General features: G+C 37.4%; 1 protein-coding gene across 14 annotated transcripts in view; it reads right to left on the bottom strand.

Moving 5' to 3' along the window:
• CADPS2 (calcium dependent secretion activator 2) overlaps positions 1–13,624 on the bottom strand; it is a 299,343-nt gene that overhangs the window by 87,112 nt on the left and 198,607 nt on the right. For all 14 annotated transcript variants that reach the window (XM_085218604.1, XM_085218528.1, XM_085218565.1 and 11 more), the window contains exons 13-14: positions 13,252–13,439; positions 1,079–1,180 (exon numbers count right to left, since the gene is read on the bottom strand). In XM_085218604.1, coding sequence (XP_085074730.1) covers positions 1,079–1,180; positions 13,252–13,439 — 290 coding nt within the window. The remainder of the gene's footprint in view (positions 1–1,078; positions 1,181–13,251; positions 13,440–13,624) is intronic.

The following is a 13,624-nucleotide window of genomic DNA, read 5'->3' as shown; positions in this document are numbered from 1 at the left end:
TACTTAATCCCATGGAAGATGGGGCATATGAATCATGCCAGAGACAAAGATGGGAACGCTGCTATTTCTTCCAAAGGGAATACTCTTCAAGGAGAATCCTAGGTCTCTTTAGGTTAATACAGAGGTGAAATCTCAAATGAAGACTGCTGTGTCGTCCCAGCTCAAAAAATTCCCAAACAACCTTGTTATCTGCATGGCAGATACAAGTGAATACTAGACACTTACCTCATCACACCAGAGAAGCTTCCAATAAACTTATAGCAAACCGTGCCAAAGAAAAGAAAGCTGTTTCACACAGCACTATGTAAACTGTGTCACAAAACTGTCACAAGGTGATACAGACAAAAAATCATAGAATCATAGAATCATAGAATCACCAAGGTTGGAAAAGACCTAAAAGATCATCCAACCGTCCAACCGTTCACCTATTACCGATAGCTCCCACTAAACCACATCCCTCAACACAACATCCAGTCAAAAATGCATATAAATATATTCTATAAAAGGATTGGATTGGCAGAATGGTGGCAGACGCTGGCTAATGATGAAAAACTAATGGATTTGTTGGTCTAGGTGCCAATTTTATGCCAAAGTTTACAAACTATCAATTGCTAGAAGGATACAAGATGAAATGTCATGCTAAGTTTGCCCTCTTTCTTATACTCCTTTCCTTCTTCTACTGGTATAGCTGTCCTTACATTGCCAAACTCTTTATTGAAGATGATGGACCTTAGATGATTACAGAAAGCAGATCATATAACCCAGAAAATGACATTTTCAGTCAGGCAATTTTCTTAGATAGATTTATAGACAGCTTAAAGTTCAAAAGGACCAATAAAATCAGGCCTACATTCTTTCAGTCTTTTCTACCATACAGGAATTCAACTCACAGGACTTTCAGATGAATTCTAAACCAATCACTTGTGCAAATCAATTATTTTGTATTTAATAGAATCAAAACTTCTTTGCAGGTAGACTATTTTATTTTAATTTCACTCTGTTCAAGATCAGTATTGAACATAGCGATGAGAACATTCTGCCAGACAAAACTTAGTACTAGTGAATAAATTACACTTACCTGAAATGGCTTATTTGGTTTTCTAGTAGGGAAGAAAGTCTGTCCTTAATTTCTTCAAACCTTTCTTTCTCTTCAACAGATACTGTTCCAATTCCATCTGGCCTGTAATATTACACATTTAAGAATTGTTGACATCACTTCATGCTGATTTCTCCTTGAACAGAGCTTTTTATTTTCAAAGCATTCTGTTAAAATTTGTGCTACCCTCCTTTCCCCTTTCCCACTGCCTTGATATATAAGTATAAACTTGTGAAGATAGTTGAAGGACAGATTACAGCTAAACAAAGAACTTAGCTTTTCAAACTGAACTTTTTAATGCAATTCCTCAGTTGCTGCTAAGAGTTGATATAAATGCAGTGCAGCATATATTTCCCCTAAATCACTCCCAAATACATAGCATCCTTTCTCAAGAAAATTGCTACTGTTAGCAGAATAGGGGGAGCTAATTTAATCTTGTCCCAATTTTAACTTCTTGAATCTTCCAGAAATTTTTTCAAAGGCACAATATGGCTGAAAGTGGTTTAGGTAGGAGACAAATCACAGTGAGAAAAGCCAGAGAAGGCTCACAGTCCCCACAGTTATAGTGAGCATAGATTTTTGATCTCTCACCCCATATTCATAAGCAGCAGTATGTAACTAAGCTTTCTACACAAATATGGCATAAAGGATGCAAAAAAAAATTATTCTTAAAAAAAAAAAAGCCACTGGCATTTTTTAACATCAAATTTGAGTTCCAATAATTAATAAGCCTTGTATTAAACACATTAAACACACACTTACCCTAATATTCTTACCCTAACATTATTAGCATCCTCGTCATAAAATCACAACACAGTTAAAAATAATTGAAATACAGATTTCCTAAAAAGTACTTTCACTTTAAAATCACAACTTTCCCAGATCATGCTGTTTACTACTTTAAAAAGTAGTGTCTGAAAACCTCCAGCTACGCACTTAACTTCCAGATCCAGGATAACAAAGCATCACTGCTTCCCACCTGAGTTTACTACTCTGACATGAAGTCTGGATCCATCCTGTACTTCTTCCAGAATGTCCAGAACTATCTCGCTGTTTTTAGGACTAAGAGAACTGCAGTAAAAAGACACACTAAACTGGTTTTTGCTAAACTGTTACTTTAACTTTCTCCACTATTCTTAAATCTGGAAAGGATAATTTGCTGCTTTGTTGTGACATAAACAATTCCTTCACTCCTTAAATCACTTACATTCGTGATATGTCAAGTCAAAGTGAAAAAAATCCCTGAACTCTTTAAATTATTGTGAAGACAACAATAAAAATCAGATATGGTGAAGATACAGTAACCAGGCACATCAATACACTATTGGATAAATTTGATGCGAAGGAGCAAATAATTTATCTTCTCTTTTTTGATGGATGCCAGGATACTTTACCTCAGCCTTCTGACAGATGGAATGGGCTCAAATTTAAGTAAATTTCACTGTCTGATGTCATTGTCAGGAGAGATCGTGCTTTGGAGTGATAAACAAAGTAGTTCTGTCATATTAAACCTCACTGAAGCGTGTCATGTATATGACAGAAAAGACCTAGGGGTCTATATAACAGTAAGTGAAAAAGGTGAGCCAGTAGCATGTCATATCTGTCAACCTGCACTAGGGCTAAGATCCCTGCATACATGGGACTTGTCACTTCATTGAGGATGTAGTCCGAAACAACCATGGAGACAATGCCAAAAATTTTCAGAACTGTTAAATGTATTTTCAGTGAATGTTTGGATAGAACTAGATGTTCCAGAAGAAAAATAAGAGTACACAAAAAGCTGTTAGAAAAATGGTACTGCATTGAGAAATGACCTTTTCAAAATATGGTGTTACAATACAGCACAAATTCTGAATCATTATGATTATTATTTGTTTTTTCCTGTTAGCCCTAATGCAACAAGCAGAGCATAAAAATGCATTTTCACAATTCTCAGACATATACACCACTGTTGACCATTTTTTTGCTACTCTTAGAAATGTCTTTCTACTACTATCAAAAAAGAATCCACAGAAAAAAGAATCTGAGATTATTTTAGAAAAATTAGATAAACAATGTTTTCAAAGTTCCCGCTCATTTTGGCTTCTACATCTTTTCCTTTAATTGCTTTAAAGATAAGATAAAATGATGAAGTAACATTTTTTGAGATATTTTATTTATAAATTACTATGCTTGCTAGGAAAATCTGAATCATGCAGGCATTTGGTTATCCAGAAATATGCCAGTACAACTTTGCAACTAAAATCATCAATAAATGTGTGTTTTCTACTATCCCAAAGTTAAAGATGGACATTTGGAAATGAATTTCTTAATTCAAAACCAGTAAGCAGCCTTTCTATTGCAGACTGGGATACCTCTTTCAAGAATGTTGCCAAGAAAAGTGAAGAACTGTCTTAAAAAGAGTAATCGTAAGTCTTTATGCAACACCAGTTTAACATTATCTTCCCAAGAAAGGGAAGGAAGAACAAATTATCCTTTCTTCTACATTTTTCTCCTTATAGTTCACAGCTGCTTTTGGAAATAGAAAGCCAGGAGAAAATCTAAACAATGAATACTCAAAAACTAAGTCATATTCTCTTTCTCACATCAGTTTCCATTTTCTAAGCACTTTGTCAATTGGATTTGAATTGTTTGCTTATATCACAGTCTAGCACTGGCACAGATATAATGTTATCTCTGGTCTCATCTCAAATGGTTCAATTCACCTAGACTTTAATACCAAATATATATGAAATAAAAACCTCATGAGCTAGAGCTAGTATCCAAGAGGAAAATAGTTGTTTGACCATAAGGCATTTCTAAATAACGGTATAAAAATACTAACAGAACAGAATTTTAAACTTTTATTAAGTCATCCAAGGTAACTGTCTTCATGGTAGTTATTCTAGGGAAACTGATTGATTACACCGTGGATTTAGGGTTTTCCCTGAAACAGACTGGTTTCACTTACTTGTCATAAACCTTTAAAGCCTGGAAAACCTGTTGATATATTGTGAGATATATCTTAGAACTCGTAATAATTTGCAGAGGTCACCTGACACATTGTAGGATTAAGACTCTTCTGAACAGCTGTGCACGTAAGGTAAAAATAGCGTACCAGCTCCAATGGGAATCCAATATGATGGACACTGGGCTGGATGTTGATTCTTTCCAGCCCTCAACTGAGAAAACAGCTTCTCCTAGTGGCCTCTCGTGTGAAACTCTTAACACATGCAGGCCCGTTTTGTTGTGACAGGCTTGTGAAGTAGAAACAGAATGTCACTGACCTCTTTTTTTTCCACTGGTGCTTTTTGCATATTTTACAAAAGTTTAGACTTTTTAATATTAGCTTTTCTCATTAAAAGCATAGACCATCTCTTTGTCCATTCATGGAAAAAAAATTACAAAGACTAAGAGAAGAGAAATGTGTAGATCAATATTCTGATGTGTTACACACACATACAGCAGTAAGGATGACCAAAATAATACACTGAGAAAGATGAGAAATTATGATGAAGAACAAAATACAAGAAAAATATATCAGCTAAGGTCTTCTTCAAGACAATACACTGCATTTCAAGGGTTTAGTAAAACCCAAACCAAAACCTACAAGTCAAGTTGGCTTTTAGAAACAAATTGTATCAGAAGACTCCAGTGTTTTCTAAGAGAACTTATTTTAAACTCAACAGGAGGCAAGAAAAAAAGGAACAGTGTTAATTTTCAAATTAGCAATAGATTAGGTTGTTCAGAATTTTGATTAAGAGACTGTATTACCCCTTAAACTTTTCTTTAAAACACAATTGTGTCAACATGTTTGTAGAATTCGTGGTTTATGTTAGACAAGTCTACGAAAAACTGATTTACGTTATCAGCTTAGAAGAAACCAAAGTAGGAGTCTTTTTATAAAAAGAAGACAGCACATTATCATGTTGCATATATAGCTTTAACCAGCAGGTACTTGAAGACTGAGCATTTTGTTGTTTATAATAAGTATTCTTCAAACATTCTGCAAAAAAAGAAAAAAAAAAAAAAAAGACATAATAGAGCCTTCTGCTGTATGCATTTCTCAAGCTGATTCCAGATCTGCTTACAGGTGATATCTTCTTTTTCATAAGTGAATGAGAAAGATCAACTCTGAAGGCCAATAAAATAGATTAACAAGAAAAATTAGGTTAATTTTCATGATCTTTTATGCAGTTATATTTCAGATGGGATATGATATTGCACTTCTACACTAAAAGCTAAGCAACTACTAATACGATTTTATCCCAGGCAAAACAACATAATGTTTAGAGAAAGTGAGAATATGTAATAACATTAGCTGTTCCTTCATTGCACCTATCTTAAATGTGGAAAATTCTGTTACGATATTTCTTAATACTGTGTGAATTGTGATTTATTTTCTACTGGTGATTTCTATGAGATTTTTTCAGAAGCAGATTTATCTTGATACACTGAAAAATCTACCCCTGTTATCATTTTAGTGAGGACTGGTCTTGTGATCAGCATAGTACAATTATCAGCATTTTTCAACACAGGGCAGTATCCTTCCTTATATCAAAGCTGAGGTCGATATGGATTCACTTGGCACCTGAAAAATTTAATTTGCATTTAGGAGATCTCTAACAACAATGTTTGTAGCTATTTGCAACAGTAATAGTAATATGTAGAAAGTTGTCATTAACTGAAAAACTTTTTCCTCCCCAGCTCTTGGAGCGCATGGGATCAGATTTAAGATTAAAGAGAAAACTCAACTGCCAACAAAAGCTGTAAAGAAGACCTTGCACCTGCTGTCATTACAACACAGCAAGAGCTCCTGAGGTTGAGTGAATAAAAAGTTGACTGAAAAAAGAAAGCTTCTTCAACAGCTTACAGCTGAAGTAATGTTCCATAAAATCCTGCTAGCAATGGCTTCATGAGAAAACTATTCAAGAAGAAGTCTACGTGCACTATTAAAATATTTTTGACATACAAAACTATATATATGAAGATATAACACTTCTGGGAAGAGATCAAGTGGACAAAACCCTTCATGTCAGATGGTGACCACGTAAAGTAGTAAAACTACTGACTCAAGTTCTGTAATTTTAGATTGTCTTATTATGAGAGATAAATGAAGGAGAAAACCACAAGATAAAGCCAACCTTACTTTAATTCTAGTGCTAACTTAGTTTAAGAGAAGGTAATATCTATTCAGAAGCTCAAAAAAAAAAAAAAAAACCCACCAAAAAAAACGATTAGAAGAGACAGAGCAATGTAATGATATTCTTTTCTTTAGTCTTACAAAGTTCCTTGACCTACGTTTGAAAGAGATGATTCTCCAAACATTCTTTTATCACTTGACACAATGTGTAAAATTGCAATAAATTGTTTTTGTCGCAAGATACTGAAAAGTGAAAATGTACAAACGCATAGCACTCTTCAAAGTTTCTTTAGTCTCTTTCCTCTTATGTGTTTCCTTTATATGTGTGGTAGTCAGACAGTCTCTGGTACTGAAAAAACACTTTTATTTTTAAAAACAGAAGAAAGTCACAGGGAATTACAATCTCATATCTATGCCAAGGAAGATCATGTAAGATCATGTATTTTTCCTCTTGGAAACTACGTTAATGAATGCCAATCAACTGATAATATCTACTTAGATTACCATCAGGCCTTTCACATGGTACCACACGGCACCTTTATCTCTAAATTGGAGAGGGATGGATTTGAAGGGTGGACTGTACAGTGAATAAGGAATTGTATGAATGATTGCAGCCAGAGTCGTTTTAGTGAATGGCTCTATGGGTGAGTCCATTAGTAGCAGTGTCCCTCGGAGATCTGTTTTGGGACCCATGATCTTTGTCAGTGCCAGAGACAGTGTGACTGATTGCACTCTCAGCAAGTTTGCTGATGACACTAGGCTGTGTGGTGAAGTTGATATGACAGAAGGAAGGGATGACTTTCAAAGAGACCTGAACAATCTTGACAAGTGGGCACACATGAACCGAACAAGTTTCAACACGGCCAAGTGCAAAGTGCTGGGTGGCAATCACAGATATATGTACAGAATGGGGGAAGAACTTGACAGCAGCCCTGTGGAAAAGGACTTTGGGTTTGTGGGGTCGTGGTGGATGAAAAGCTCTATTTGAGCAACCAGCTTGCATCAGAAGAGGAACAGCCAGCAGGGAGAGGGAGGTGATTTCTCCCCTCTGAGAAGTTCTGCTTTCGTGAGGACCTTTCTGGAGCACTGAGTTCAGGTGTGGGGCCCCCAGCACAAGAAAGATGTGGAGCTATGGAAGCAGGTTCAGAGGAGGACCACAAAGATGATCAAAGGGCTGGAGCATCTCTCCAATGATGAAAGGTTAAGGGAGTTGAGCTTGTTTGGTCTGGAGAAGAGAAGGTTCTGGGGAGATCTCATTGCAGCCTTTCAATACTTAACAAGAACTTATAAAAAAGAGGAAGTGAGACAATTTACATGGGCAAATAGTGATAGGATAAAGAGGAACAGGGAGATTTAGATTAGGTACTAGGAGGAAATTCTTTACACAGAGAATGGTGAGGCACTAGAGGCCTGGAGAAGCTGTGTATGCCCCATTCCTGGAAGCATTCAAGGCCCCATTGGGTGGGGCCCTGGGCACCTCATCTAGTGGATGCCAACCTTGACCAAGGCAGTGGGGCTGGAACTAGGTAATATTTAAAGCCCCTTCCAAGCTAAGCTGTTCTGTGAATCTATATGTTCATTTACACTACTTTAGAATATTTCTTCCAGACATAACAGGAGCAAGAAGTCTGTCAGAGAGTCTACAGTATCAAACGACAGCAAGGATCTAGAAGGAGCTCTCAGAGAAAGGCTACTGCAGAGATACTAAAGGAATTATTTCCAGTGATGCTTACTCATAGCAAAAGATCTTTTTTTTTCACCATAGGATCTGTCTAAACTAAGAGTTTATGGAACAAATTAGAAAAATGAACAGTAGGAAGTTGCCTGGATCAGAACTGAATCTATGGTTGAGTGGAGTTGCTCACCAGACTGCCTTCTTCCAGAAGAGTGGGAGGTGAAGAATGACAGCTTAATTTAAAATTAAAACAAATTTCCAGAGGAGACAGAGGGAACTGCAGACCACTAAGCCTGATATACATCCCAGAAAATTATTTAAAGATAAAATTAAAGAAAAGTGGGTAAGTATGATTTATTATGAAGTAGTCTGATATGGCCTTGAAGCCGCAAGGAAGATAAATTTTATCTTCTGATCCTGAAGTTCTATAAAGGAATAAATAATAAGTCAATGATCGTGATCAACAAAATGTATCTGAACTTCCAAAAATATTTTGTCAAAATTCCCAAAACAAAAGCTTTTAAGGTAACTAAGCAGACACTGAATAAGAATGAAGATCTTTACTTTTACAGTGAAAAAGAGAGTAGAAGCAAACAGTGAATACCTGCAGTGGAGGGATGTTATCAGTGGAGTTCAGCAAGGATCTGTAGTGAAACCTGCGTTATTTTACAATACTCAGTGATCTGGCAAGTGGCTAAGAACTAAGGTGACAGTAATTGTAATGGTAGTTATCTGGCATAGCATGGAATTCCAGAAGTACCTTATGAAATCATTCATTGCAGAGGACTTGGTGTTACGATGGATAATATCATGAAACCATTTCTGGTGGCAGCCAAAAAACAAACCAACATTGAGAATTATGATAAAAGGACAGGGAATTAGCAGAAAATATCCATCCACTGTAATCAGTACATGGTTCTCTCATAATTCTTGAACCTTAAACAGCAAAGAGACAACAGAGAAGTATTTTTTTGTCGCTCTTGACCTATTGCAGTTACCACAGAGTCTGAAATGAGATCTGTAAGAGTCAAGAACAAAACAAGAGTTCTTCATGTAAAATGAAGCTGAGCTGAGGAACTTGCTGCCAAAGGTGCTGAGGACGCAAAGGGGTTACACAGGTTCAGGGGTGCAATGGACAAGTAGCTGAACAGAAACTCTCACCAGGCTACTGAACAGGTGTGTTCTGAGCAGTAAAGAGGTGGAAACTGAAAAAGGACTAAGAGGAAATACTGCATATGCTTGCTCTTCTCTTCCTGCAACCAGGTTAATGTTTTAGGCTGGTGAATGACTGGCTCAGAAGAACCCTGTCTCAGTATGACTATTCTATTCAAACACATGTGCTGAATATTTCAAAATCAAGACAGAGAGAAACCATTTATCTTCAGTTATAGACAGATTTTTAGAGCATTGCTTTCACCTTCACTTCTCATATGTGGACTTCCAATAAACCAGCCTGCTTTCTGAATAGAAAAAGGTATAATGAGGGAATATACTTGAATTTTGATTTTTTCAATTCAGTCTGTAACTCAGCAGGTGGAATGAAGTCACTTTACACTTCATGCGTTACCCAACAGCATCCATTTCAGACAAGACGACTGAATAGAAGTCACAGCATGAAAAGTAGACAAAAGTGAAGGTGATGGGGAAGAAAACAATAGCTCCTGCCTGGACTGTTTAGACTGAAATGCCAGTCTTTGGGAATACCCTATAGTTCCTTGTTCTGCCCATTTCACTTTCACCAGAGACACACAAGTTCAGTGTATGCGTTGCTGCAGCCAGAAAAGTTCATTTGTAAACTAATGACTTTGATGGGAACCATTACAATGGAATATTTCAGAAGAAAAATGTTGCAAAGAGGAACCAAAGAAGATGCTATTGTAAAGTTACAAAGCAGTTATGCAGAGGCACTAGAGGAAAAGGAATCCGTTGATTCAGAAACAAGGACATGTTTTTATTTAAACACTCAGCAAGGCCACTCTTTTAGAAAATGATTTTTCTGTTCGGATATTTGAGAATGTCTTAAGAATGTCAATGCACAAAAGCAGAAATGCCATTTCTTAGCAAGCAGTCTGTTAGCTTGGTCATAATGCTCTTCCTAGCAAGAAAGGGAAGGCACAAAGGAAGCTTGAATTTCTCAGTCTGGGTCTCAGCAGCTTGTGATCAACCCTGCGCTAACAATTCTGTTCGTAAATCAGCAACAATGGCAAAGAGACACATTAACTACCAGCATGCTTGCTAACTTTGTCAGAACTTGTGAACTGCATCTTTGTTGCAGGTAGGAAAGAAAACAGTCCCCACTGTTTCCAGGTCTGAAAGTTGAGGCTAGGTCTGCTGCACACAGCCTACTACCAGAGCTCAGGTCAGGGCTCCACTGTGTTTGGTGTAGCTCCTGCAGCTCCACAATGATCTCCTTTAATGTACTTATTCCAGATGTTTTGAAATGAAAGCATGGCTATTGTGTTACAGCCTACAGCATGAAAGACTTTATATTTCAAGCCCAAAGGTGTGGCAAAAGAGCATGGGGAATACCTGCAGGACCCCAGTCTGCTAGAAGAACTTTGGAGAAATATGAAGGGTAGAAAGAACCCAAGCTGATTCAGCCTTGTTGGCAGTGCCTACCGAGAGCTGTATTTAGCACATAGCTGGGATCTTAGAGAGTGCCTATGACAAATGGACATCTGGGGTACGTCCTATGAGACTGTTTCCTCATCATTTTAATTTAAGAAATTGAACGCAGCCATTGGTGTGCTCAGCTACGTCCTGATATAGCCCCAGGATACTTTGCAGGTCTTCTGTGACTTGTGCCTGAGTTTTTCGGACTCCTGAGATTACCAGAAATCAGAAAGGTGAGTGACACCCCTGCCTGATTATTTGACCAATGTCAATAGATTGTCCCTTACTATAAAATTCATGTCTGAAAGAAATTGGTAATTTGAACTGCAGATACAATTTCATGTCTATATGCTCCTCCGTCATGATCATCTTCATGATCACCTTCGATGATCTTTCTCAGGCTTGTGGAAGGTCTAAGATCCTCTATGAAGTAAATGGGAAGAATAAATTGAATACATCATGTCCAGAGTACAAAGCTCTTTGTTATGTTGTCCTTCTAATTCTCAGCCTGACTTAGAAAACTAAGATGTATAACGCCATGGATCAGCCTAGAACTTTGGCCTGTCATGCATTGTCTGTGAAATTCTTTTTCCCTTTTACTATTTCTTAGTGCTGCAGCAGATGAATGAGTGGATGTATTATGTGTATATATGTGTCTGTCATCCTCAGTGTGTCTGCGTCTGTCCTTGACTTACTTTTCTTCTTTCTTCATGTTTCTTTTTTCCTCCTTTTTACAATATCTCAGTTCTAGTTAGACCCTCTCTGTTCAACACTTCTTTTATTCCTAAAACACTCATAATGCTATTCAGAGAATATCTGTACAGAAGGAATAGACAGAATACAAACAGAGTGCTTACCACTGTGTAAATGATGTGCTCCCTGAGATATTTTCATGCACTGCACGCACTGTTGTCCTTCACTTAAATTATGAAATAAAAAGAAATATATCTACCTTCCTTTTGAATTCTTGAAATAAGTTTGAGCAATTATCACAGTATATTTGTCTCGTTAGGCTGGAATCAGTAATAAAAGGGCTAGAAACAACAAAGACAGACTGAATAGGAAATGCAAATATATCAGGTTCTTCAGGGAACTGACAATAGAAGCAGGCTTTTATGGAGAATGTCACCAAATAAAAGCCAGAAATTCTCCTAACTTACCAGTATGAATGTCAAGATTCTTGAGAATATTTTATTCATATTCAAACGTATTTTAATTTGGATATTATAATCAATGATTATATAACATTAAACTCTCTGCCAAATCACTCAGACCACAACACTCAGCTCATATTCTCACAGGTGGAAGGCACTGTCTAGGCCAATGAGACTTCACTGGCTCAAGGGTGAGAAAAGCAGCCACTGTGACTGACTGGTTGCAAGACAAGATAAGCAAACAAGTTGGGAATAAAACCTCTCTTTTCCCTTATCCCTACCAGGAGTCAATTTTAGGGATTTACTCAGAGCATCACAGCAACCTCATTTCATGACTGCAAACAGGTTTTTCCCTTGTGGCAGGACTGGATCAGTTGAGAGGAGGAAGATCAATTATTTTTTGAATTATTGAACTTTAAATCTTATTTCTTACAGCACTCTACAGACCTAGTGTACACAGCAGGCTGCAAATGCATGTCATCTTGTAATTTGATATATTTCCTGTTCCATTCTTCACTTCAGTACAAGGAGGACATGGATAAAATGGAGCAAGTGCAGTGGAGACCATCATATCAGTCAGGGGCGGGAGCACTCGCTCAGTGAAAGAGCATGGGTGAGCTGGGCTTGTTCAGCCTGGAGAGTAAGTGGTATTCAAGGGGACTGAATGGCTTCTGCAGCAGCTACCAAGAGGTTGTCACAAAGATGGAGCCAGATTTTCTTCCAGTGGTGCAAGATGGGAGGATGAGAGAGGACAAATATAACTAAATTGAAATAAGACAAGTTCAGACTGGGTAAAGCTCTGACTGAGCTACACCCTGAGCAACCTGGTCTGACCTCCCAACCCTGCTTTGACAGGAGGTTGGGCTGGACGCCTCTTGAGGTCCATTTCACCAAGTTATCCTAAGATCTTACCTCCTATCTCTATCCAAGATCAGAGCTGGTCCTTCACAATGTGGAATAAGGCACAGATGGGGCACAGACTTTTTTTAATGAATGAAACTTCTAACACTTAGCACAGAAAATCAACAACTCCATTTTTAACAAGTCTTTCACTCACAAGAGGAAGGAAGACATAATCACATGAGCATCACTGTGACCAGTGAAACAGTCTTTTCCTTGAGTGGAAAGAATTACAGAATTATCCTACCTCCCTGTGTATGGGGTCACACCACCATTCCAACTATGCATTTTTTCTCCTTGTGGTAGCACAGTCAGAAGAACTCAGTACTGCATGATTAGTTGCCAAGCTAAAAGAAAAGCTGTCAAAGCTTCCCTTAAACTTCAATATTGTTCAAAATGTTCACTGGAAACACCATTCACTAACACAATACAAACACAGAATGCAGGATGATATCCTTCTCCCTTGAATCTGTCTATACAATGCCTAAGAAAGCACACTGCATTAAGGAAGTATAAACTGAAAGATTTATTATTTTTTCTTAAATATAATCCATATAGAAAGTCCAAGACCTCTGACAAAACTTTCATGAACCAATTTCTGATGCGTGCAACATCTCCATCTGTTGAAGGAATCTAGAAATAACTTGCTTCATTCTAAGGTTATTAATTTAAAAATGCAACATTAAATTACCTGTTGCCATGGACATGAGAAGCACAAAATGCAAAGCTGTAGTGGAGTAAGGTTGGATCAATGACAGAACCACTTTCTGAATGTTCAATCAACTCATTAAGATAGCAAAGATGGCGGTGACAACCTCTCACTCCATAGCGAGCACAGTATTCATCTAATACGAAGACCTGGCCTGGGCTAAACCAACCCTGAAAGAAAAAGGCAAAAAGAAAAACCACACACATGTTCAGATTTCTTTTCCCACTCACAGTTTTTATATCAAACAAAGAACAGAAAAACGTATTTTTGTGTGCATTACATAGAATTTTTATAGTAGAATGATTTATAGCTGACCAATGCTTATAGCACCGGAAGCTGGATCCAACAATAAACA

The sequence above is a fragment of the Meleagris gallopavo genome, chromosome 1 (assembly GCF_905368555.1).
Source record: "Meleagris gallopavo chromosome 1, MGAL_WU_HG_1.1, whole genome shotgun sequence".
In the NCBI taxonomy this organism is placed as follows: Eukaryota; Metazoa; Chordata; class Aves; order Galliformes; family Phasianidae; genus Meleagris; species Meleagris gallopavo.
The sequence above is the reverse complement of the archived record's forward strand: the minus strand, read 5'-3'. Positions and strand labels throughout refer to the sequence as shown.